The 27,242-nt window shown below is 39.0% G+C and overlaps 1 protein-coding gene across 5 annotated transcripts in view; it reads left to right on the forward strand.

Annotated features, from left to right (window-relative positions):
- MACROH2A1 (macroH2A.1 histone) overlaps positions 1–27,242 on the forward strand; it is a 71,821-nt gene that overhangs the window by 13,701 nt on the left and 30,878 nt on the right. For 3 of the 5 annotated variants that reach the window (XM_048860392.2, XM_048860395.2, XM_048860393.2), the window contains exons 3-5: positions 22,539–22,645; positions 24,372–24,569; positions 27,126–27,236. In XM_048860392.2, coding sequence (XP_048716349.1) covers positions 22,539–22,645; positions 24,372–24,569; positions 27,126–27,236 — 416 coding nt within the window. The remainder of the gene's footprint in view (positions 1–22,538; positions 22,646–24,371; positions 24,570–27,125; positions 27,237–27,242) is intronic. The other 2 variants (XM_048860394.2, XM_048860396.2) reach the window with 1 other exon arrangement.

Below are 27,242 nucleotides of genomic sequence, written 5' to 3' on the forward strand. Positions count from 1 at the left end.
CCCAAGTCCAAGTGCAGTTCCTTACCTACAAGACGCTCCTCCCTGTCTTAGAAGTTTCACATTTGCTTCTAAAAATGTTCTCCCTCTGGCATTAACTTGACATTAATCTTAAATGTAATGAAAAAAGAACAGGAGTACTTGTGGCACCTTAGAGACTAACAAATTTATTAGAGCATAAGCTTTCGTGGGCTACAGCCCACTTCATCGAATGCATAGAATGTAACATATAGTATGAAGATATATATATACACACATACAGATAAGTTGGAAGTTACCATACAAACTGTGAGAGGATAATTATTTAAGATGAGCTATTATCAGCAGGAGAAAAAAACTTTTGTAGTGATAATCAAGATGGCCCATTTAGACAGTTGACAAGAAGGTGTGAGGATACTTAACTTAAGGAAATAGATTCAATATGTGTAATGACCCAGCCACTCCCAGTCTTTATTCAAACCCAAGTTAATGGTATCTAATTTGCATATTAATTCAAGCTCAGCAGTTTCTCATTGGAGTCTGTTTTTGAAGCTTTTCTGTTGCAAAATGCCACCCTTAAGTCTTTTACTGAGTGGCCAGAGAGGTTGAAGTGTTCTCCTACCGGTTTTTGAATGTTATGATTCCTGATATCAGATTTGTGTCCATTTATTCTTTTGCGTAGAGACTGTCCGGTTTGGCCAATATACATGGCAGAGGGGCATTGCTGGCACATGATGGCATATATCACGTTGGTAGATGTGCAGGTGAACAAGTCCCTGATGGCATGGCTAATGTGATTAGGTCCAGTGATGGTGTCACTTGAATAAATATGTGGACAGAGTTGGCATCGGGCTTTGTTGGAAGGATAGGTTCCTGGGTTAGTGTGTTTGTTGTGTGGTGTGTGGTTGCTGGTGAGTATTTGCGTCAGGTTTGGGGGCTGTCTGTAAGTGAGGACTGGTCTGTCTCCCAAGATCTGTGAGAGTGATTTTTAGGGCTAATAAACTTGACGTTAAAAGAAAAGGAGTACTTGTGGCACCTTAGAGACTAACCAATTTATTTGAGCATGAGCTTTCGTGAGCTACAGCTCACTTCATCGGATGCATACCGTGGAAACTGCAGAAGACATTATATACACAGAGACCATGAAACAATACCTCCTCCCACCCCACTCTCCTGCTGGTAATAGCTTATCTAAAGTGATCATCAAGTTGGGCCATTTCCAGCACAAATCCAGGTTTTCTCACCCTCCGCCCCCCCCGCCCCCCACACACACACACAAACTCACTCTCCTGCTGGTAATAGCCCATCCAAACTGACCACTCTCCCTACAATGTGTATGATAATCAAGATGGGCCATTTCCAGCATAAATCCAAGTTTAACCAGACCGTCGTTGGAGGGGGTGGGGAGGGGGAAACAAGGGGAAATAGGCTACCTTGCGTAATGACTTAGCCACTCCCAGTCTCTATTTAAGCCTAAATTAATAGTATCCAATTTGCAAATGAATTCCAATTCAGCAGTTTCTCGCTGGAGTCTGGATTTGAAGTTTTTTTTGTTGTAAGATAGCGACCTTCATGTCTGTGATTGCGTGACCAGAACACTTCAATCTCTCTGGTCACGCAATCACAGACATGAAGGTCGCTATCTTACAACAAAAAAACTTCAAATCCAGACTCCAGCGAGAAACTGCTGAATTGGAATTCATTTGCAAATTGGATACTATTAATTTAGGCTTAAATAGAGACTGGGAGTGGCTAAGTCATTACGCAAGGTAGCCTATTTCCCCTTGTTTCCCTTAAATAGAGACTGGGAGTGGCTATTTCCCCTTGTTTCCCCCTCCCCACCTCCCCCAACGATGGTCTGGTTAAACTTGGATTTATGCTGGAAATGGCCCACCTTGATTATCATACACATTGTAGGGAGAGTGGTCAGTTTGGATGGGCTATTACCAGCAGGAGAGTGAGTTTGTGTGGGTGAGGGTGGAGGGTGAGAAAACCTGGATTTGTGCTGGAAATGGCCCAACTTGATGATCACTTTAGATAAGCTATTACCAGCAGGAGAGTGGGGTGGGAGGAGGTATTGTTTCATGGTCTCTGTGTATATAATGTCTTCTGCAGTTTCCACGGTATGCATCCGATGAAGTGAGCTGTAGCTCACGAAAGCTCATGCTCAAATAAATTGGTTAGTCTCTAAGGTGCCACAAGTACTCCTTTTCTTTTTGCGAATACAGACTAACACGGCTGTTACTCTGAAACTTGACGTTCTACACTGAATTTAAATAATCAGGAATAAACCATGTACTCAGATTGGTTTATGGAGCCTGTGCATATGGGTTAGAAGCTTCAACAAGAATCAAGATTCAGCAGAACCAAATTGGTGCAAGAGGTCTGAATTACTAGCAGTAAGGGCAAATGAAAAACCTGCTTTGGTTCTTATCTCTCTCTGTCAGTACTTCCACTTCATAATTGTTTCATTTGGTCCTCTGCAAGTGGTCAACAACTGATGCTTTAGAGGAAGGTATGCCATCTCTATAATTTACTTGATCAGCTGGGCAAGGGGAGGAGGAATTAGTTTAACTGCCTTTTCATGAACGTAGCAGCATGTAGTAAAGCATGTGACTTAAGCCTGGGTTTTTTGTGTGTGTGTGATTTTTTTTTTTTTTTTAAAGTTACATTGATGTTGCTCTCACCACCAAGACTACTCTTGCTTGCGGTGATCTCAGAGTAGCTACAGACACTGCCACAGCAGATGCTGGAGGTAGGAGACAATGAGTGCAGTCTAAAAGCATTCTCCTTCAGTGTTGTATTGTTGTTGTGTTTTTTTAACAAACCTCAAAAGGAACTTACAACATATCAGATTCAAAAAGAAAAGGAGTACTCGTGGCACCTTAGAGACTAACCAATTTATTTGAGCATAAGCTTTGTGAGCTGTAGCTCACGAAAGCTTATGCTCAAATAAATTGGTTAGTCTCTAAGGTGCCATGAGTACTCCTTTTCTTTTTGCGAATACAGACTAACACGGCTGTTACTCTGAAACCTGTCAGATTCAAAATGTTCACTCTACACTGTTCCTCCTTCAGTGGAAGACAGCTGTTCTGAGGCATGTCTGTTGACCAAAATATCAATGGTAGATCTGACTTTTAGGCCTACCTCTTGGAGAATGTGGTCTCTCTTTAGAGCATAGTTTTCAAAACAAGAATTTAGCAGATTGATGGGTGATTTTATCAGCCAGTGGTTCATTTAATTAAGTAGCTAATAGTACAGGTTTGTTAGTTCTTTGCAATTGTTGCTGTACTTTTAAGTATAAATTTAATGTATATTTAAAAAACTGAATAGATACCACATGGGCAATGTAAATGAGTGTTAATTCATATTCAAAGGACAACATATGCTGCCAGAATCCTTCAGTTACCTGCCATTGAATGTGTGTCTATAGAATAGTTTTATAGCATTTTTTTCCTTAATTTGCCACACTTGATGCAGACTTTGCTACTGGTTACATTCCAATTGGAACAACAGGGCTATCAGGTGTCAAAACTAAATAGGTGTATAACACTGTATTTAAAGTGTTCATACTATTAGCTTGCTTTTATATGCTAAAAATAAACCCACTAAAATGTTATCTGGGTTTATATTTTAAGCTTTTTATAATATTTTGGACTACTTTAAGTAGTTCCATAGATTTTTCTTTTCATTCCTACCAGAATTTTGTATCTCTTACTGGAATCCTCCTTCAGAGAATATAGATGTAATTGTACTAGCCAGCTGTAAGTTCCTGGCTCCTGAGCGCATTCTGAGTGCTTTTTGTATCTCAGTCATTTCTTTTTAAGAATGGAGCATGATCGTAATGATGTGTCTTTTAAGTGGTGGTCGGACAATTTTCTGTGGCTTCTGTTTATTAGTACTTCCGTTCGCACAGCCCCATAGTTGTTTGCCTGTTTTTCACTGGTGAGTCATTTGGCATATTGCCTGCCAGCCTCTGAGAATTGAAGACATATAAGACTAGTAATTTAAGGGAGTAATTGGTAGTCAGCCTGATTCATGTGCGTAGAAACTATTTTAATTACCTTGTTTTTCTGTCAGCCACCAAACCTTCCCTGCCTTTCTATACTTTCTTGCAGATTGTCTTCTTTTTTGCTGGATTTCTTCTTAAACCCTGTAGATTCCCTTTGAAACAAAATCCCTCCCCCCTTCACCTGAGCACCCCCAGCTGAAATGTCCCTTAAGAAGAGAGTGCTTTGAATGTTGTCCTTTTAAGCAGAGCAATACAGGTGTGCTTGAGGTAGTGCTAAGGAGCAGCACATGTTACCATTTAAATGCTTGACTTAAAGGCTTTCCAGGGTAGGGATAGCTTAGGCAATGGAGAAGAGAGTAGAAAAGGAAAGATGTTTCTTTAACATCTGTGCCTTCTGGGAAACCTGGTTGCAGGGGATAAAAGCCCAGCTCCCAAAGAGGTGATCCTAGAAGGAGGGGGGAGAGGGAAACTGAAGTATTTTGAATTTAGGGTTTTCTTGTATGTTCATGTAAATTATCGTAACATTTTAAAATCCATATAAACATACAGGCAATAGACCAGTTTATTCCAAAGCAACTATATTCTCTACACTAAGGATTGTGCAGGCAGTGTTAGAATTCTTTTGCTGTTGTGTTGTATCTCTTCTTGCTATATGAGGTAGTTTTGTTACCTAACCTCTAACATTTCTTCTCCCCTTTGAATTGTAACAGTCCTGTTTGTGCCATTTCTATTTGTATCAGATATGGCTGTTCTTGTACTCTGTTTACTGTTCTGTGAACTCTACAAACTTTATATTATTGATATACCCCTTCTAGGTTAAAGGTAGTTAGTGTTGTCTGCTGAAAAGTATAAGAGAAATATAAAATACAAAAGTTCATTGCCACTAAAGAGCTTTTCAGTTAAATGGAATGTCTAGAAACTTTTCTGTATGCCCCATTAACTTTCAGCAAGTGGTGTTGTATAAAGAGGTCACAGAGATAGTCAAGAGAAAAGGCTAATGGAATTTTGAAATTAGGTTTTGTACATACAGATTATGGCTCTTATTTCAATTCTTTAGCACTCAGACTGGTTAAAAGCACAGTAGGCATGGGCCCAAGCTGTGAAGTCTAATTTTGGAGTTAGATTTGAACTTGCCCAAAATTTGGGTGCTCAGATCTGAGGTTTTGGTTTGGCCTACTGCAGAGAGAGGGTTCAACTACAAAGTTCAGTCTGGGCTTTGAATTTCCTAAAGTTCACAGCTATTTAGGTTTAGAGTTCTGATTCAGGTCTGACTCTAGTTAAGAGGTTATTCTTTATCCCCTTGGCACCTTGAAGGATTTAGTTTGGCCATGTTTCATTAGCACTTCACCCCCAAACATACTGTACTGACACACTGTATTTTCATCCATTTTTTTCTCTGCCCCTTATCCTGATGCTTCCCAACCTATATTTCGTTTTCTGCCTTTCATTACTTATACGCACAAACTTTCTGAGCATTACCGCACACTGCCACTAACAAGAAAGAATATGGCCCCTACTTTGAGCTGAAAAACATGTAATTTTGATATGCCATTTTTCAACTTTAGGAATAGAAAATGTACCATGAGTGTTCTAGCAGCTCCTTTGCAAAGGCTATCCAGTACATCGTCCCTGCAGCCTTTATTTTTCTGCAATAAAAATGACAGAGGAAAAAGGAATAATCATTAAATCTACAGTTTGGCTTCTGCTTTCAAGCTAGTAAAACAATCGTCTTTATCTCATTTTTCAGTACACTTGACATCTGAAATATCGTCAGGTCAGACAAGATCCCTTTACTGTTCTAAAAGTTGTATCACAAAATACTTGTGTTTGTCAGCACATCCAACCTACGTAGGTTTCTACGAACATCCTTAGTGCACATCTTTATTGTGCTTTTCTTTCAAGGAAATAATACGTAACATCTACAATGCCTCAGAGGCTAAAGTGTGTGTGGGAGAAGAAGGAGGTGAAGACATATATTTATTTTGCCAAAGGTTGTGAGGTACGTGGCTGTGAACACACTAGCCACACACTAAAGCTGCAGAATGAAATGAGCATGTCAGTTCTACATGGATACTTCAGCATCTCACACTGTCATTTTGTAATTCATGGTTTGTGACATCTCATCCTTCAATCCAGGCTAGTTCAGACAGTGCAGCCAAATATACAGGGGAGCTAGGTCAGGACATCCAAAATGCTTCCTCATGCTCCAGAGCCAGTTATGTGGATTACAGACTGGTTCATGTGATGGTAATAACCTTGAGCTCCTTGAGGAGTCTCCTCACCTTATCGTGGCACTGGGGGTGGCATGTTGCTGGCTTTTCTCCCTTATCCTCTTTAGCAGGAAACTACAACCCACCATGGCCCCAATTTCCTCTGTATACGAGCACACTAGTTCTGGAATACCCATGCCTCCAGTTGTCTTGGCATAAGAGGTTACGGCAGTCCAAGAAGTCACATATTGAATCTTGGGTCTCTCAGGAAGAACCCCCATTGAAATGATGTTGTATAGGTCCTTAGTTTTGCTTGAACTGGCCTGGCCATACACCCAACCACATGTCTTCCCTTTGGGCCCATAATTTGCAGGAGTTATTACGTCTGTATATTATGAATATTTTGACAGAAAGAGAAAGACACTCCTTGACCCTCAAAAAGGAAAACAGAAATCTCCTGAGCATGCTTTAAAGGCAGGAAGAAACAGTCCTGGGTGATTTTTTTGTTAACTGGCTCCTCTACACAGAAAACAAGTTTCAGTTGCCAAAATGTCACAGCATATGAAGAGAGGGAGAAGTGTGTAAAACAGCAGGAGAACAGGAATACAGAAAAAAAAAATCAGACTTTTAATTTGTTTGTTCTGCACTTACCGAAGTTAGGTAGGAGAAAACTTGAAATGTCTGTTTTTTCCATTAACATTTTTTTTCTTGACTGGATTTTATTGTCTGTCCATGTATTCTGTTAAAATATAAAACAAGTACCTTCTGAATTCCAGAGCTAAAATTCCATCTCTGGGGTTCTGGTGACTTGAGCTTTGTTCTCATGCATTACGACATCAGTAGAATTTCTCAGTGGAGTTTCAGGTACTCCAAGTCAGTTGCCTGCTGTTTCTTCTTGATTCATTTTAGATGTGGAAAATTATTCCAGGCCGTTTACTGGCTGAAAAATAAGTCATGTTCAAGTCCAATACGTTTAACTGCTCGCCCCAAATGAGCACTTTTGTATGATGTCCAGATTCATTAACTCGAACTGCTGTTCACCTCTTGTGTTCTGCTTGCTGCTCAAAAACTACACAGGCTCATAAAATAGGAATACAACCTAAATATATTTTATTTTTCAAAGCAAATGCCCCAGTGAACTTTTTTCTGGGGGTAGGGAGAGTACGTGGGTAGCCTAGCATTTCACAATTAAAAAAAAAAAAATCCATTCGTTAGAAGCAGATTAGAGTTCCAAGTTTTCTGGGGGTTGTTGTTAATTGTAGCACATGAGGGGTCAAAGGATTTTAAAAATTATCCATTGACAGTGTTCTTTTGAAACAGTTAAAACATTTTCATCTCTAGCATGATATGTTTTCTTCCATTCAAACATGCAACTTTTAAGCAATGATCCCATTTTTGGCTCTGTTGTGATCTGATTGATTCTGGCATAAGCCATGCACTCCAAGGCTGGACTTAAGTATGATCAACTTAAGAGACTTCTAGGGTCCATGTGTTTCCTTCACCACGGGAAAAACTGAGTAATCAGGGGAAACAGTGTTGCTGAGTATACACAAAGTGATGTCTAATACACAGTGCAAACAAACTGAAAAAGAAAAATACGTTCCTCTAGCTTCTTTGAGCTTCTTTTTGTATGACATCTTGAAAAGCACCATTAAAGGTTTCTCCTTTTATGATGTTTGCCCTAAAAAGGGCCATTTTGTTTGAGATGGTTGCTTTTTAGACCATGAGGCCACTGATCGGCATTCAGACACCATGTTGGTGACATGGGTCATGCTGAAGCACTTAACAGAGGATTGGATGAATGTTGCCATCTTCCTCCCTTAAATTCTAGTAACCTTAGCTGTCCCTTGTAAACATTCACAGATAGATGTGGTTTTTTAAGTTGATGGCGTATCTCTTACATTGAGTTGTACCAGTGCCAGCCATGGCCTTGCTAAAGAACTGTAGTGGCAAAGCTTCTTTGTAACATTCCACTTTCTGTGTTGGTTCTGTGCCATCCTCATAGCAGAGGTGAGACTGTTACAGTTACTTTAGACAGCTTTATACTTTAAAACTGTGTAACGTTATCAATTAAATGTTTAACAGTCTTCCCTTCCAGCCCTATAAATGCATGAATCGGAGTGCTTCCGACCTATATAAATGAAGCGTTTCCTTTCTCCTATAAGCCTTGCTGGCTTTGGCTCCGATCCTGTAAATACTTACGCACATGTTTAACTTAACACACAGGAATAATTAATTTCAGCTTCCCAGAACAGTGTGTAGTTTGGACTGTTAAGTAAGATAATGAAGAAAAAAAAAAAGGTTTCATGTACTAAACCTTCATAGCATATAATGGAAAATGCAGGTAAACAAAGCTGTAGTTCAAAGTATAAACTTAAATTAAAATCTCGTTTGTGATGGGTATGGGACAATACATACTGTTGGCTGCCTTCTGATTTCAGTCACTGTGATTTATTTTCTACCTTCATAAATATTAGCCTTGGTTAATATTTACCTCCTTGAGTCACTAAATCTTGATATTGACAGCAGCAAAAGTTGATATTTATTTATTTTAGTGATAGCATCACCTTTATTACTTACCTTCTTTTTTTCCCCCCATAAAACTGCAACACAAAATGAAAACTGTGGTAAATTTTGCTATGCATTCTTTTTGTCTGTTCTAAAACCCTGCCTGATCTTGGAAAAAGGCTCTCTCTTATTATTGAGAGAAATCAAAAACCATTTCTCTGCAGTTTGTGGTGCCTCTCTTCACCACTCCCCATTTGGGCCTGACATCATCCCAGGACAGAGAAGTGGGAAGAAGGAGGACATCCATTGTTGTCAACTATATAAACGTTTCCCTTATTCTACACCTCCTGCCTTTGTAAGGCAGTACTCAGGGCTAAGCCACATGCAGGCTTTGACTTGTGACTGAGAGGACAAACTCTTTTTCTGAATCTCATTTAGTCTACCCATATGGGGGTATGCAAAGATGTGTACACACTTCAGCTGATGGCTAGATAGCTCCTCTTCACAAGTGAAATTTGACATCAGTATGACAGTTTATGCAAATGCAAATTCTTTTAAGTCAGCATGTCACTTTCCAAAATGAATTTGCTCTGAATGAGTCAATATTTAAACTCGGTCCAGGCAACATATTTTAATTTGTGACCCACATTAGGCTGCTAGAGAGAAGTGTGATCTGAACACAAGACTAGAACTTCTGAGTTTTAATCCCCCTTATGGCACACATTGAATGAAGATGTTACAGTAACCCCAGCTTCCCACCTTCTAAAATAGGGGTAATACTCACAAAGCTCTTGTTAGTATTAATTGTTAATGTTGATAAAGTATTTCTGAATCAACAAAGTCCAAAATCTGTTAGAGAAGCAAGCATATTTAATCCTTGTGTGTGTGGAAGAGTTGCCTGTACTTTTGTTCAGATGAAGTTCTTCATTGGTGCACATTGTGAAAGTTCTCAAACCTGTTGTTGTATCTCCTCCATTTCCTTGAAGGTCTGTGGTAACAAAAACTTTTTAATGGCAGATGGATTTGATCTGCAAAGTTGGAATCTGGTTGTGAATTTACCCCAAATTTGAGAGTGCCCTGTTGAGTGGTTGGGGATCCAGATCATCATAATGATGAGAGGACCTAACTTTAAGGTTCAGGTCAGAATGTAGGTTCAATTTATGAATCCTCCATTAAAGTTTGAGATGTTCAAACTTGGATTTTTGGTGACATCACAGGGAAAGGGGACAGTTGCATACTTTGTATCTGGATTTCTAGCCAAACTTTTTCTCAAAGTTTTCAGATCCAGGATTCTGGTCTTGGAAAAACTTCTAATCATTTTCCTTCTCCATCAATGTTCTCGAAGCCCCTCTGAGCTCCAGTGACCCTACCAATTCTCCCCTGGGCTTTACTCTCTCCACAGTAAGAGCCTGTCTAGTCCCCTGAGTTCAGTCAGAAGACTCCAGTCTCTAGGCCTATCAATCCAGCACTTGCTTACCATGAGCACCAACTTCATTTAGAAGAAAAGAAATCACAGTGATGTACCACCAGAAAAACATCCAAAGTAGTAAAATGTGGAGGTTTTCAACTTAACTCAAATGGAGAGAGAGACCAATTGTGGCAGTGATGGCTTAAATATGCTACATCATCACCACTGCACCAATTGTATGAGATGATCAGGACAAAAAAATACTGTTAAACACATTAACATTCACTTTCAGAATAACCTACAAAGATATACTGACTGCAAAAATTTGTGATTATTATGGCCTCCAAGAAGAGTATCTTTTGATACAGAAAAAATTTGGGGCATGGGAAGGACGATGGGATAAAATCACTTTTTTTATTATTAAAAATCAAAATATTCTCAATCATTAGATCTAGCTTCTTTTTAATCTTAGAGGCAGTGTCTAATAGAAGTGAAGCAGATACTATGGTGTGGAGAATGGTATGAAACTCGGAGAGCAAAGCAGTAAAAATATGATTAGACTTAGCTAGATAAATCTTGACTTTATAGTGGTAAGAACTCTGTTAGGTCAGTGAAATCTTGAGGGTTGGCTTCTGACCTTACTATGGACCAGTGCCTTGCTTTGCCTAGTATGCTTGCACATTATCTCAGCACACAGATATTCACACCCTCTGTACACAGACACATTCCATGCATCCTCTCTTTCTGCTCCCAGAATTCAGAAACTTTCCCTTTGACATAAGTTGAGCCAAAAACCAGACATTCAGTATGAGGTCATCTGCTTTTCTTTCATTACTCATGCCTTTGGCATTCGCTGTTTCCCAAAACTTAGGGCTTCAATGGGTGTTTGGCCACCTTATTTATTTATTTATTTATTTTATTTAATTTGTGTAAATGCAGGTTCATTACATATGCCTGCAAAGGTCAAAGGTTAAACCAAGACCAAGTCTTAAGACATCAGTAGTCTTCTGTACTGTGAACCAGCTAGGCCAAAACATACTGCTGTACTCGATCAAGTAACGTCTGGCAGCAGTTAGGTTAATCATGTTTGAATACATTTTTTTAAACATATGTAAACTGTTAAGAGTGAGTGTAAACTACTATGGAGAGGACACGCCACTGCAAAAAAAAAATTTTTTTTTTAGTTTGAGTTAAATAGGAATATGCTAAGTTGAGGGAAAGGAACTGTGCTGTAGGCAGGATCTAAACATTGCACATCAATTTTCATTTAAGCTTGAATTTGCTGTCAAAGTGCCCTAAAAACTGAACTCCTTGTACCTTTTTCAGTGATTAACCTGGAACTTTAAAAAGCCCGACAGTTGAATGATATTGATGCTTGCAAAGAATAATGGAAAGCTTAAGAGTGTAGAAAGGAGAAAAGAGCTGAACAGAAGTTTGAGTCAGATCAGAACGGTTTAAGTGGAAGTGGCTTTTGTGGCCTCAACTTGTATTTTATGTAAACATCAGTCTGTCATCTGCCTCACAAAACTTACAATAACTTGACAGAGTTAACAGTTGTTGCTCAACAAGGCCCAGTTTTGATATAGCCCAGGCACCAGTGCATGAAAGTTTTTTATCACATTCCTAAGAGTATGATTGCCTTGTTGAGGTTAGTGGGTGAACACCAAGGCTTGCACAGAGTTAAAAAAAAAAAAAATCCCTTTAATAGATTTTCACTCCATCAGATTTCTCTGACTTTGAGTCAAGGCTGAGAATTGTTTTATAGGAATGTGGGGGGGTGGGGGGAAAGAGTTATTAAATGATTCTACCATTGCTGTTAAGACTAGAGGTTCCATGGGGGATTGAATGGAATATGTAGGGGGAAGAATTCAGGAAACTCTTAACAATCATACTTGATTGGGGTTGATTGGGGTAAAACCTGGAACCATGTAAAACAATTCTGAACTCAGTAAAATGCTGATGGAAGGATTAATTTACAGAAATACAATAAACAGATTCCTTGTCATATACTTGGCTTCGTAGCAAAGACATGTTTTCTCGATGGGATTATACCAACATACACTCTTCTTTGATTTCTCAGTGTTGTTTTTAATTTTCCTTTGGTTAGAAGAGAGGCTTCAAACAGTTTTCAGAAGGCTCTGACTTCTTTCGTGTCGGAAGTCCTTTATTCAAAAATTGGCTTTGTCTCAACATGTCACCTGTTAGCTGTTACAAGCTGAATTTGCAAAGCTATGATTTCATCTCCCTGAAGAGAAGGTGGACAAAAGGCTTCCATACAGCAGAAATCACTTTAGTTCAAGAGACATAAACCAAACAAAGGGAAAAATCGTTCATCCAAAGAACGTGGAGAGCAGGTCCGTCAGCCATATTCGCATTTGGAAAGCAAGGCTAGAACCCTGAAAGCCCACCAAATGAAAAGGTTTTGTCATTTAGACCAGAAAAAGCTTTAAAGGAATCACATTCATTAAGGAGAAATAATATTTTGTTGAAGATGAAAATATAGAAACCACCCACTATCTATCCAGAGGGGAGGGGAATGGAATCAAATGTGTTTTCATCCAGGTCAAACGTTGCTACTGTGCATGCTTCATTTAGCACTTCAGTGACTTGTTTTATTTTAACCTCAGAAAGTCCGTGCTTGTTCCTAAATTCTTTAGACGAGAGCAGAGCAGTGAAACACCATAGTGAAGAAAAGTGTATAAGGCATACATCTGGTTTCTGGCACACACAAATGAAACTAATTCAAGTGAGAATGTTATGAAATGCCCAAGAGGTAAGCAATGTTGAGTTTAGATGAGTGTTCAGAGGCTCATCCCAACCCTCTAGGATGAAAATTCACTCTGAAAATCACTCTAGAACATGCTTTCTGTGAAGATTTCTAATACAACTTGGTTGTGGTTCAGTAGGAAATGCTGAGAGCGCAGCTTTTCCTGTGGTCTTATCTCTGACTTAAGTGCAGAGGTGCACAACCTCTTTTGTTTTCTCTTAAAACTTTTTTTTTTTTCCAACTGAACTTTTAAAAACCTCAATAGCCCAAAAAATTAGTTCAAGTTTTAGGAACAGGTTCAGACCAGTTTTTGTTACCGAAATCCGTTTGCCCAGTTCTAAATTTTGCAAGGGAATTTTTTTCAGTTGATACAAATGATACAGATGCCCATGGACACAGTGTCTTAGCTGGATTGTATTTAAGAGAAATCTTTGTAACTTACAAGACTCCACTTTCTTCCATTTAATTTAAAAATCTTAATGGACTAAATATAAATATAAATGAACCAAACCAACATGTTCACATTACAACTTGTCCCCAAAGCCATTCCACTCATTTGCTTCATAACCAACCATTAAAAACAGTCACATGACATCCAAACTGGTGTCTTGCATTACACTTTCCTTCCCTAACAATACACCTTTCTCAGCCTTTCTTTTACTGGAACAATGTTGTTTTTAAATCTGCAACAACAATAACATATTTTTTTTAAAAATGGGGGGTGGGAGGAGGGCGGAACAGAACTGCTAGACCAGTTGTTCTCAACCTTTTTCTTTCTGAGCCTCCCCCCTCCCAACATGCTAAAAAAATTCCACAGCCCACAACAACTGTTTTTGTGCATATCCAGTAGATTAAAAGCCAGGGCCGGTGTTAGGGGGTAGCAAGCAGGGCAATTGCCCAGGGTCTCATGTCACATGGGGCCCCGCAAAACTAATTTGCTCAGGCTTCAGCTTTGGCCCCGGATGGTGGGGCTCGGGCTTCGCCTTTCTGTCCTGGGCTCCAGAGAGTGTCATGCTGGCCCCTCTCTGGTTTATTTTGGCAGACACCCTGAAACCTGCTCACAGCCCCCCAAGGGTGCCCAGACCCCTTGTTGAAAACTAGTGTTCTAGAGATCAATTTTTTAACCTTTATGTTGGTTAACTCTCGATTTTCAGAGGGACTGTGGATGAGAGAGCTCTCCTCGGCATGTGTCCGGGTTGCAGAATCAGTCCCTTAAATGTTAAACCCCACCTGATACTTGTGTTCCTTACTGAAACTTTTTTTTCCAAAATAAATATTTTGATGCGCGATTCTTTTTAGAAGGTGTATCTCAGATGTACACAGGCTATGGCCCTTTACATAAGGGTTGCTATAGTAACTATCCATCTGGAAACAAAATGCTTGAGTAAATAAATGACTAGAATAAAGGTGTTGCACATCTAGCTAAAGCCTCAATCCTGTTTGTTTACCCTTGCTTTTGAAAACTGCTCTAAAACTCTGTTCTTCCGGTTGGGTGAATCTCTGTTTCCATCTCCTTGCCTATTCAGAGGTTGGGGTCCTCTTTGATTTCTCTGTGTTGATATGCTGCCTTTTAAGGGAGTCCCACCTCTCTGACATTATTCATGTACCAGCCATTAGCAGGTCTGGAAACTGTGCAAGATGAGCACTACCTATTAATCAACACACAGTAAGTGACTGCCTTGATTGCACTGAAACCTGGGGATGCAGAACATATTTGGTCCTTTGTCCCATTGAAATCTGTGAAATTTGTTGAAAATGTTAGACTCCTTTCTAGCCTTCCCCATAAATTCTGCCTATGGCACTGTTCAAAATGACTGTATTTTTTTTTTAAATGGGTATATTCTAATGGGTAGCTTAGTGGGCTGAGCATCAGGTTGGAAAGACCTAGCCTCCTTGAAATACGAGGTGTGAAACTGAGCCAGCAGGGTCCACTCGGCTTTTAAGCCCTGTGAGGTGTATAAATTGAGTTTCCCATAGTTTGTGTGTGGATCTTTCAGATAAGGCCTTAAAAACTGAGGTCATGCCTCTTTTGCATGGACACTAAGGGCTAGATTTTCAAAAAGAGGAGGTCCATCTCTACCTGTGCAATTGCATGCTTAGACTTGCACATGCATTTACCATGGACATGTGCAACACATCTTGCAGAACAACAGTTACGGAAGGTTAGTAACCATTTTTCATATGTACAAATGGCCAGTTAGGCATCTAAAAATGCTCATTTTTATGCATAAATACCCAATTTATGTGTGTAATCATAGCTGTGCAATATTTTTACATCTTTTATTTTAGAAGTGTGTTGCTAAACATTTAGTGGCACTTTTTGAAAGAGCAGGGCTTTGCCCCAGCATGTCTGTTGAGAAATGTCCTACTTTGGTTGTTTAATCTCCTAGTCCCAAAGTAGCAGCAATCCAAGCAGGGCTGTATGTAGTCTGAAGTGCCGTGGGTACACCTCAGGGAATTACGCAATTATGCGCCTGTGTAATTTCCTGCATAAAACGTCTGACTATGCATTGTCGCATAATATTACATAATATTCCTTAGCAGATAAAGACCATGCAAAATGTTGGATCACACTGAGAGTCATGGGACCATTGATCGATTTTGCCAGAAAATGCCATGACAAAGATCCCACATTGCAAATATACCAGCAAAAAAGAAAGTACAAGTTTTTCCTGGACAGGTTTTGGAAGATAGAAGAAAAATCTTTTGCAAAATGTGCAATGTTGTTCTGGACCACCAGAGGAAATTGACAATTGCAAACCAACTCATCCAATCACAGAAGCATTTAAATAGAAAAGCTGCATTGCATGGAGAATGACAAAAAATGCAGCGTGCACTTTCAACATAACCACAATAGCACAACATGAGCACTTAGAGGTTGTCCGTGACTGTATCTTAACATGTGCCGCTTTTTTCCATGTTCTCTGTGTGTGCGCATATATATATAGAATCATAGAATATAAGGGTTGGAAGGGACCCCAGAAGGTCATCTAGTCCAACCCCCTGCTCAAAGCAGGACCAATTCCCAGTTAAATCATCCCAGCCAGGGCTTTGTCAAGCCTGACCTTAAAAACCTCTAAGGAAGGAGATTCTACCACCTCCCTAGGTAACGCATTCCAGTGTTTCACTACCCTCTTAGTGAAAAAGTTTTTCCTAATATCCAATCTAAACCTCCCCCACTGTAACTTGAGACCATTACTCCTCGTTCTGTCATCTGATACCATTGAGAACAGTCTAGAGCCATCCTCTTTGGAACCCCCTTTCAGGTAGTTGAAAACAGCTATCAAATCCCCCCTCATTCTTCTCTTCTGCAGGCTAAACAATCCCAGCTCCCTCAGCCTCTCCTCATAACTCATATGTTCCAGACCCCTAATCATTTTTGTTGCCCTTCGCTGGACTCTCTCCAATTTATCCACATCCATATATCTTCCTACTGTATTTTCCACAACATGCATCTGATGAAGTGGGTTTTAGCCCATGAAAGCTTATGCTCAAATAAATTTGTTAGTCTCTAAGGTGCAACAAGTACTCCTCGTTCTTTCTGCAAACATACTGTTATCTAAGGCAGACCATCCTTTTATATTCCAATTTCTAAACACTTGAATGAAGAATAGTGGTGCAGTTCCAGGATGTTACCAGCTGCAAGAGGCATAACTTACACACGTCTACAAAACTGAGAAATAAACTTGAGGACAAAGTGAAGGATAACTACGTGTCAGTTATATTCAATGAAATGACTGATGACAAGGGCTGCTATGTACTTCACATTTTACTCGCACCTGTGGTGAAAGCCAGTACTGGGAAAGGGTCTTCCTATCTTGCTGACTTGCACTTCTTGCAGAAAACAAATCACAGCACTGTGTCTCAAGCAGTCATTCAAAACTGTGCAAAGTTATCAAATTGTATGTGGTTGTGTTTGACACGGATATGCCGCATACGTGAAGAAAGCTTACAAAACTGTACTGTCTGGACTGTTTCCCGGTAGCATCCATGTAACATGCTTTGCTCACATAATCAATCTGGTGGGGGAACATTTTTGTAAGCCATTCAAGGATGTCAGCGCATTGGTAAAAGCTTTCTCACAAATGTTCTATGTGGCAGGGGACAGGAAAATGAGGTACTTAAATTACCTCAGGCAGAAAGTTCCCAGTATAACAATGGCACCAGACCCAGTGGCAACTAGATGGAACAGCTGGTTTGCTACTGTTCAGTACCATGAAAAGCACTTTCAGTATTATCACAGCTTTGTTAAAGAAGAATGGAGGTGTGTGACAACTCGGCACCGCATTCATTGCGGGAACTTGAAAGAGTGCTGTCAGATGAAACCCGATGTTTAATGCTGAAGATTGTTTTATCAATGAAATGTGCAAGCTAATCATTGACCTAATGGCTATATTTGAAAGCCAGAGACTGTGCACTCTTTTTGCTTTTCAGAAAATGGACGAACTGCTGTTTTTCCTTGAGAGAGACAATGGTTTCCTCCAAAAACTGAGTGTTAACAATAACCACTAATCAAAGTAGCAAGTTGGTGAACCTGTTTTGTTCAGCTGTTGACAATTCAGCTGAAAAGCTGAAGAAGTACATCAGTGATACTGAGAGTGGGCAGCCCTCAATTAAGTTCCTAAAATGCATAAGGATTTTCACCCCAGAAGACTTCCTGTAATATCTCATGTGAAGAAGGATTACACCTCAATTCCTGGCTTCAGTGACATTTCAGCAGAGGAGTTTGCTTTGTGTATCGGGAAGGTGGCACCCGACACGATCCAGAGAACTCTACAGTCACGGGAAATTGACATCACCATGTTTTGGTCATCAACAGCCGACCATCTTCCGAGTTTGAAAACATTAGCTTTCAGATACATAAATGCCATAACAAACACAGCTGATGCTGAGTGCAGCAACTCGCTGTATAATCTTGTCTTCTCCTGTCGGAGACATTCTCTTTCAGAAGACAAACTGAAAGAGCTGATGTTCCTTAATTTCAATCTTGGAATTTAAAAAGATTTTATGTTAACAAAAAATCCATTGGTTTAGTCTTATTAATAGTTTATTTTATTTTATTTTTTACTTACTGTGCTAATATTTTGGTAAGCAGTATGAGAGAAGAACCCAATATAACTGCACAATAATTTTGTTACATTGCACAGTACTTGAGGTACCTCAAGGACTCAGAATTCTTTTAATTGTTTTTTGTATTGCACTTGGACTTTGAAAAGATGTGAGAATTTGAAGTACTGCAGAAAAGGGGTAATTTTGCTGAAATTATAAAAAAAAACTAACCTCAATTTAACAAGTCCTCATTTCACAACTTTATTTAGTTTTAAAAATCACACCCACTGGGTCACATTTTTTTTGTTCAAGGAATATAAAGCCCTACAGTAGATTCCGTGATAGTGCACTTTTGTCAGTTACAAAATTTGAGTAATTAAAGAGATTTATTCCACTATCTCCAGGTTACCATGTGAGATAGACCTATCCTAAAAGTTCAGATGCAAACTGGATAGTTAACTTCCAACCCAAAGTTCAGAGATGTGTGTAATTTTTCCTATGGAGAGAAGACCAGATTTTTATTTCACTTAAATCATGTAAAACGTTGAAATCTTACAATTTACAATTGGTGTAAAACTGATGTTAGAGGAGAATGACTCCAGCCAAATTATTAGGGTCCAAGAAAGATTTTGAACCTTCTTGACCCCAAAAGTTTGGAGGTGGTGTGATCTGGAGGGTTGATTTGGATCTGGCTTCAGTACTATCTTTACTAGATAGGTTCTGTTGCCTGTGCTAGTTACATTTATAATATTGATAATGCTTAAATTAAATGCGGGAGGGGAGGGCAGAGAGGGCATCAGTGCTTGAGAAGGAACATGTGCTTGCAGCTTACTTTTGCTGGGCTGTGGGTCATTTCGATGCACTGGCAGCTTGTTGGATTCTTGTTGGAGTGATGGCAGAGGAGTAGGGAGAAGCAAAAAGAAAAGATTTCCCCCTCTCCCTTTGTGGCCCTCTGCTCCAAAGCAAAGCTTTCTCCTTGCCTTTAGTGCCTGAAAAGGAAGTGGGTTACCTCAACTTCCCTAAAGGACCATTAGAAAACTGTAATTTCAAAATGAGTTTCCTGTCCAAGGAAGAGAGCTTAGCACTTACAAGAACAGTTCTCCACTATAGGAGGCAGACATTTTAGTTTTATGAGGAACAAATAAAACATTCCTCCATGCTTTACAGGCATAACACTTTCTTAGGCTCTTTCGTTACAAAATGACCTGTCTACATAGTTACGCTGATCAGATGCAGAGAATAACATGACACAAGTGTTAGCAGTGGCTGATGTTGTAAAGAGATGGGGGGGAGGGCAGGGGAAGGGAGGGCAAACAAAAAGTAGCACACTGTTACAGCCAATTCCCCCCTTACCTTTCAGCCAGCACTAAACCCTCACACATAAGGATCACAATGCCTGGATTGAGGTGTTTCAGTTCTTTATTACAGTGGTGCAGTCCTCCCAAAAGCAGTGGGGATGCACTGGGTGTTACTTAGAGCAGAATCTGTCCCTTGGAACTTAACACATTTCAAACATCTACTGCGATATTAGAATTCTGTAGTGATGCTGCTAAGCATTGTATGTCTGAACTTTGGGTCATGGTGAGTGAATGACAAGAGGGTTATGCAGGTTTTAGTCTGCTCTATGGAGGTTTGGGAGATGCCTTATCCTACTAGTTCTGATTTTTTTTTTAACAGATTTGTTGTTTGTATGAAATATATTAATTAATATTGAAAGACCAAACCCAAGCCCAAGGACATGAATGTTCTTTCTCTGTGCCACACTCAAGTTGTCTACCCTTTAAGAACATGAGGATATTGAAAGCTTGCTGAAGTCCTTGATGAAACTGAATTGTAATACAGACAGAAGCAGCTATAAGTTTTCCAATATGTGTCAAAATTGGCTTTTTATGGGAGTTGTGATTAAAAGTAGCCTCAGAGTCATATTAAAATCAGTATAATATAAAGCCATGGACTGTGGCTATATAGCGTTGCTTTCTCAAGATTTACAGTGTTAGAGGAAAGTGATCTGATGTGAGCTTTGATATATTTTTTAAATCATCTTTTTTTCATTTCCAGCCTACTGTCTTTATTCCCTTCCACTTGTCCATTAAAGCAAGTTTATGCATCAGCTTTCATTGTGTATTCAGTTCATTTGTTAGCAGGGTGGAATGATTTCAATTACCTGTTTTAATTTTGTTTTGCATTTGTATGTTTTAGTAATTTTCCTAAGGAAAGATTGATTCTCATTAGTTGGAGACCATAAAAACTTGTTGTTTGCAACTAAATATAGCCTTTATACTAAATTTGGTGCTTGTTTTTGCTAACCAGGAGGATACACTATATTTATATACATTTGTTTAAGCAAATGTATATCTTAACTTGCCTTTACCTTTATTCAGAGTCTTAATTTTTACATTTCGTATTATGTTAAAAAATGGTGAATGATGCATTATTTATTTACCAGGTGAAGACTTAATTTTTTTTACTTGTGATTTGTGTCCAACTCTGTGTATGGAAATACAAATTAAATTAAAATACACAAAAACAGCATTTTAATTTTTTTATTAAATAAATCTCCCTTAAAATGCTGTATACATGAGAAAAAATATCAACGTTTATGAAAGCATGTTTTGGGTTTTAAAACTAACTGATTAAACTTATTAAACAAAGGAAGTATTATCTGTACTTAATGAATTGAACTAGTTATTTCTGGTCACCACATTCTTCAAGATTTTAGTGCTAGTAGGTGTCATTCTCTTACACCTACTCTTTATTCATAGTTTTGGAAGGGGAAAACAACTTTCCTGCCTTTTCAACACCCAATTGATTTCTTAACTTTGAATGAACTAGTCATTGAGTCGAGCTAGGTGAACAAACTAAAATGAAGAAAATGTTCTCACTGTACCTGTAGAAAAGGCTACTGCTGTCAAAAACTGGTTTAGCACTTCAACAAACACTGGTTCCAGGTTAGCGATTGACTTCCACCAGTTCAGTGGTTTGACTTTATTTTACTTAAATCATTGATTTTTATCCATCTTGGTTGTTGAAAGAAAGAGTCGGGTACAGTAGCCCTGATGCTCAGACATTTTCCTTTAATTTCTCCTTTTCAAAGATTACCACTCACAGGTTTGCAAAACTAATGATCCAAAAGCAGTAGAGAAATAGTGTCTTTTGTCTCCCCCTGTACAGACAATCTAAAAGTGAGCAATGGTATTTGAATGCGGAGCCAGATAAACATGAGCATGTTGCTGTAATTTCTGTATTTGTGCCCCATACTCTCTATTTTAATTACTTCTGGTTCCCTTACATTTTTTGCCTGAGGCTTGTTGAGCTGAAGATAGATAAGTTAGCGGATAAAGCACTGGCCTTTCATATTGTAGACAGTTACACAGAAACAAGTTAATCCCCCCCTAATTCAAATCAAGAAACCATCATACATGCTATAGCTAAGTACAATTTGACATGATTGGAAATCTTTTCTCAGGAGATAATCTACTAGGAGTGAACAAACTTGACATGTCAATTACCTCTCCTCTAGGAGGGAAACCTTTCCTTGAAGCGCCAAAAATCATTAAGTCGCTGCCGCAGCAAAGAGATTTTGCACTTTTGCCTGCTTGTCTATAACCTAACTTAAATGTCTGTATGCCTGCCTAATGGCACTACAAATGAGAAACACAGAATAAACATCTCATTCAACTATGAAAAAAATGTAGGAGGAACAAAAGCCATCACCCAGGCTAGTGCTGAGTGCAGCAAAAAGTTCTAATTTTATGTGCATACAGTACTTTGAAGTCTGGCAATAACAAAATCCTAGAAAATGTACAAAAAGTTAGTTCTGGGAACTCAAAAAATGGTCAATCAAGGTTTCTGATTTAGGAGGACATGAAACATAAATATAGTTTAGATAGTAGGACTTCAAACAGGCATTTAATCTTCACTGGCATAAATATTAAAGGTTTCAGAGTAGCAGCCGTGTTAGTCTGTATTTGCAAAAAGAAAAGGAGTACTTGTGGCACCTTAAAGCTTATGCTCAAATAAATTTGTTAGTCTCTAAGGTGCCATAAATATTAAGAGACAGTGAGAACTGTTGCACTTGGTCTCTCATGAGACAGTATTTTAGCACAGTTTAAAACAAGTTCGGCTTGTTCTCTCTTACATGAGTGCAAATTAGGAAAAACTCCATTGGGTTCAGTGGAATTACACGAGTGTAAAATTAAGAAAAGATCTGAATCCAGCCCTTTGAGTTGCACTAATCTCAAATCTACAGCGTACATTGCTACATCTTCACAGATCTGTAAGCGCAGTAATGGATTTTGTGAAACTTTCAGTGCTGTGCCTCCAAGATTAGAGTCCATCCTCAACCATTTATATTGCATTCCCTGACCAAGTGAGGCAAATAGTTCTCAAAAGGTACTACATAGTGCTTTAATATTTGTTTATATGCAATGTTGTTATAGCCATGTTGGTCCCAGGATATTAGAGAGACAAGATGGGTCAGGTAAGATCTTCTATTGGACCAACTTTTGTTTGACTGTTTGAGAATTGACATCTTATAGCCCTGTTCACCAAACACCCATTGGCTTTTAACTATCATATTTTAATTAAGAAGGGTTTATTTTCCCCCAGCGGAAATTCTTGAATTGGCTGGAAATGCAGCAAGGGACAACAAGAAGGGTCGAGTCACTCCTAGACACATCCTGTTGGCTGTAGCAAATGATGAAGAATTAAATCAGGTAAGAAAAGTCTCCATTATGTGAAGGCCAGGATTTCTTTTAGGGTTTCTTGAATTACAATTCAGTAATATGGAAGGATAATTTAAGACCTCTGCTTCTGAGCAGAGCAGGCCACTGGGAAGCAGTTCATTCATTCATTCATTCATTCATTCATTCATTATGGTAACTAGTTAAAGTACTCAGCTTAATTACATGTTTCAGGGAATAAAATGCGCAATGCATAGGCGATACAACACAACCGTTGCCTCCTCTGAGACACCAAGGTAAAGCCTCCTAGGAAACTGAGTCCGTCGATTCCTTTGAGTTGATATTCCTGTATGTATTCTGGTTATGTGTATCTATCTTTTTTGTCCTAAAACTTTCTTAACCCATTGGGGCCAGACTTCAGGAGTAAGAGGGCTGGATTTTTTTAGATAGTCAAATAAATTCAGACATAACTAGTATTTGTTTGTCATTTATTTGCATTGGAATCACATCACCCAGAGCACCAACCAGGATCACAGTTCATTGTATTAAGTCCTGTACAAACACATAATAAGAAAAATTCCCTGCTGCAGTCCAGTGTTCCACTAGCTGAAAAAACAATCTACTCCAGCCATCCTCACTACATGGTTTAGAAATCCCATAATATTGCCCTGTTCATCATTCCTTTTGTGAGTCAGGGGCCTTACCTTATAGATCCTGAGCTGTAATCAAGGAGCACTCGGCGCAGTTCAAGATGGGAAATGCAACAGGGGCTTTAAGTCACTAATTCAGGAGAAATCTTGATGCTGGTCTGGTGCAGGGCACTAACTGGAGAGTGGAGTTAAGGTTGTCTTTAGAATATGCAACTGGATATATTTCCCAAGTACTTTTAGTTAATAGCATGCATGGACTCGGAGTGTATTTGAATATATATCTACCTCAGTGGTTCTCAGACTGTGGGTTGGGACCCCAGAGTGGGTTATGACCCCATTTTAATGGGGACCCTAGAGCCAGCGTTAGACTTGCTGGGACCAAAACCCGAGCTCCACCCCCACCCAGGACAGTGGGGCTTGGGTTGTGGCCCCCTCCACTCCCCCCAGGTCATGTAGTAACTTGGCAGAAGGAGGTCGCGGTGCAATGAAGTTTGAGAACCCCTGATTTCTACCTTCTCTTAACTGTTCTATTTCTGTGTTTTAAAGGCTTAGATTCTTTTTAACTGTAACATTTCTGGACACACACACACCCCCACACACCCCTTCACTTGAAGTTTCATGTCTGTTAATTTCTTTAGTTTTTAAAGATTCAAGGAAGTGCAGAGTTTAAGAGCTCCATACTCATGCCTCCCCCGGCACTCCCTGCAATGTGAAGCTTCGGGGCTCCCTCTCAAACACACACTGCCCTGCAAAGCTCCTGAGTCCACAGATATGACTACCCTATTTTTTCTCTCATCTATAGCTGAATAATTTAGTCTTCATTACACACATTTGACAGCATAGATGAAAAATTAATCGTTTGTGAGCACAAAAGACATCCGGGATGCATAGCAACATGCAAGGATCTGTGCATTTTCTGGCTAAATTGTTCAGTTTAAATTCATGTTGTGTGGAAAGGGTTTCTTTTCTTCACAGATATTTATTGAGCTATATAAAGACATAATTAGGAATAGACCATACAGAATACAGTGCATATTAATAAACACTGTTCGCTCTTTATCACTGTGTAAATGCTGGATTTCATTATTTGCTACTTTATTTGCGTTTAGCTATTGAAAGGTGTCACCATAGCCAGTGGTGGTGTATTACCAAATATTCACCCAGAGCTGCTCGCAAAGAAGCGGGGGTCTAAAGGAAAACTGGAAGCCATCATCACTCCACCCCCAGCTAAGAAGGCAAAGTCCCCATCACAGAAAAAGACTGTATCAAAGAAAGCAGGAGGCAAGAAAGGATCAAGGAAGTCCAAGGTAATCTGTATATATCAAACGTGAAACGTGCAATGCAGGAGCTGCTAAAAACTGGAGAATCGGAGAGACCTAGATGTGTGTATATATACAGTATAGACCTATATAGTAAATATCCTAAAGGATATTTTCCAGTTCAGGGTGTGATTGGGGTAGCAGTTTCAATAGTAACATAAACCGTTACCAAAGTTCAAATAACAGCCCTCTCCTCAAGGTGTCTCAAAGCATGAAAGTCAGTCAAACTGGCACATCTGCTGTGAGTATTGCATCCCTTGTGTGGAGGCAGTTTCTGTATGACTGAGGAGGTGGAGGTTGTAACTGTGGCATGGCAGGATTGTGGCTAGCCTATCGATGAACCAAACAGATCCAAAAATCTCACATAGCCGCTATAGTGGCAGCTGTGCAGTGGTTGCGCGGGTGCCTGTGCTCTGCCACTGGGTGAGAGGGGCAATTTAAATTTACTTGGATTTCACATGGGGTATCCGCATGTGGCACTGAGAAAACGAGGATTTGGATAATTCTATCATAACTAAAATCACATTAGAACGATATCATTTTTCCTTCAGTTGCAAATATTAAGAAAAAGTATAACATTTTAGTTTGCTGATTTTATTAGTCAAGCATTTTTTTAAAAAGTAGATTTAATAATTTCTTCTCATTTAATAAATTTGCTGAAATTCAGCGATGGCTTTTGTTATCTCTTTGAACTGAAGACAGGATTCTACCAGAGCAGGTAGTTCGATCTCTTTGTGCATGGAGAAGTCATGATATTCAGCTTGCCTAAATACAGATTCTTCAGCAGAAGAGTGCCATAAATTTTTTTTTTTATTCCACATTTTTAGGTTGCTGTAATGAGACTCTTCTGAATTTTGAGCTGGAGACTTCTTTAATTCCTAAATACTAAATGTACTTCATTCGAAATTTGAAGAGAGAAAAAAGTGGGGGGGGGGGGGAATGGACGGCATCCAATCATGATAAATGTCTTGTAGTAAAATAGGGAAATTCATTTTTGAACTTTTTTTTACTAGAGTTTCCATTTATAGAGGTTAGGAATTTCTTTCTAATCCATGTGCTTACATGCAAGCTTTAGTGTGTGAAAAAAATTGTGGAAAATTACACATGCAAAATTCTGGGTGCAAAAACGTTCACAGGCATTTAATGTGCTGCATTTGAAAATGTTGCCTTTTCTGGTCAACAAAGACAATACCTTTGTCTTGAGCTCTCCATTCTGAGGTCCTAATTATTTTCCTGATTTTGCAGTTACTTTTTGAACTCTTGAATTTTCTCTCTCCTTGTAGAACACATAGTAGGTGGCATTTGGAGTGCAGAGCTTCTAATAACCTTGCACTAATAATTTCCCTAAATCTGGATATTTTTTTTCTTTCTTGATTACAAAAGCAGGAAGTCTGTTGTGGGGTTCTGTTTTTCTTTCACACAATAAACTTCATTGTCTGCTTATTATACTAATATTTGGCTAATAATAAACTCCAGGGGAATTGAAATAGGAGGCATGAAAATCTAATTTTCGAAACATTTGTATAATGTAAAGTATGGTTACACTTCCTAGAAACACAAATATACTCCTGCATCTTCACCACCTTATTTGTTTACTCACACGCTATGTTACCTATACTTTTGGGGGGAGTATAACACAACAGTAGCTTTGCTTTAATGTCCCAAGTAGAGGTTTGATTCACAGACATGTTATTGAGGCAATACATATTTATGCTAAATGACGATTATTATTATTTTATTTTATTTCAAATTAAAATATTCCTACCTCTCAGTTGGCAGCAGTTGAGCTAGTTGCTACAGCAGTTGTTTCACTGCCATGACTGACATCCCTTCAAAATGATACAATTCTAATTTATATCCAACAATTTGATACAGGCCAAACCTGTGTTGTTGTAGTTTAAATAATCCAGTTAAATGGATGGAATAAATTTAATTTAATTTTAATTTTACTGAGTAATGGAAGATGACTGGGGCCAGGTTTGAAAAACAGAATTTTTCAGCTAGGGCCTGCAGCACCTCTATCAGGCATACAGCATAATGGAATAATTTATTTATATTATTTACAGTAACAGCCAAATTTTAAAATAGGTACCTAAAAACACAGTTGTGAAATTTGCAAGTGACCACTTTCATGCACAGATACAAGATTTCGTGTCTGAAGAAGGCTCTTAGGAATGCCAAGAATGTCCACTTGCAAATGGGTACATTGCCCCTTTGCATTTGCAATTTTAAAAAATTGTTGAAAATATTTTGGGAAATTTTAGAAGACGAGTGAATTCTCTGATTTGTGTGGTCTCATAGGCAAGAGGGGACCTCGGACATCCAAACATTGAGGTCATTTCTCCTCTGGATGTGTATGTGTAGCTGCCTTTATTAACATTAATCAGTCACATATGTGACTAAAGGTCAGACTCCAATACCATTGTTTGTATTAGTTGTTTATAGCATAATAAATATGGCTACGTGTATTGCATGTCATATTATCAGTATTATTGAACCATATTTCTCAGCCTCTGGTTAACTAATTAACTATATTTTTACAAGAAGAAGCAGGGAGAAGTCAGCAAATCAGCAAGTGCTGACAGTACAACAGAAGGAACTCCTGCAGATGGATTCACAGTCTTGTCCACCAAAAGTCTTTTCCTTGGCCAGAAGGTATGT

This window comes from Caretta caretta, chromosome 8 (genome assembly GCF_965140235.1).
Source record: "Caretta caretta isolate rCarCar2 chromosome 8, rCarCar1.hap1, whole genome shotgun sequence".
In the NCBI taxonomy this organism is placed as follows: Eukaryota; Metazoa; Chordata; order Testudines; family Cheloniidae; genus Caretta; species Caretta caretta.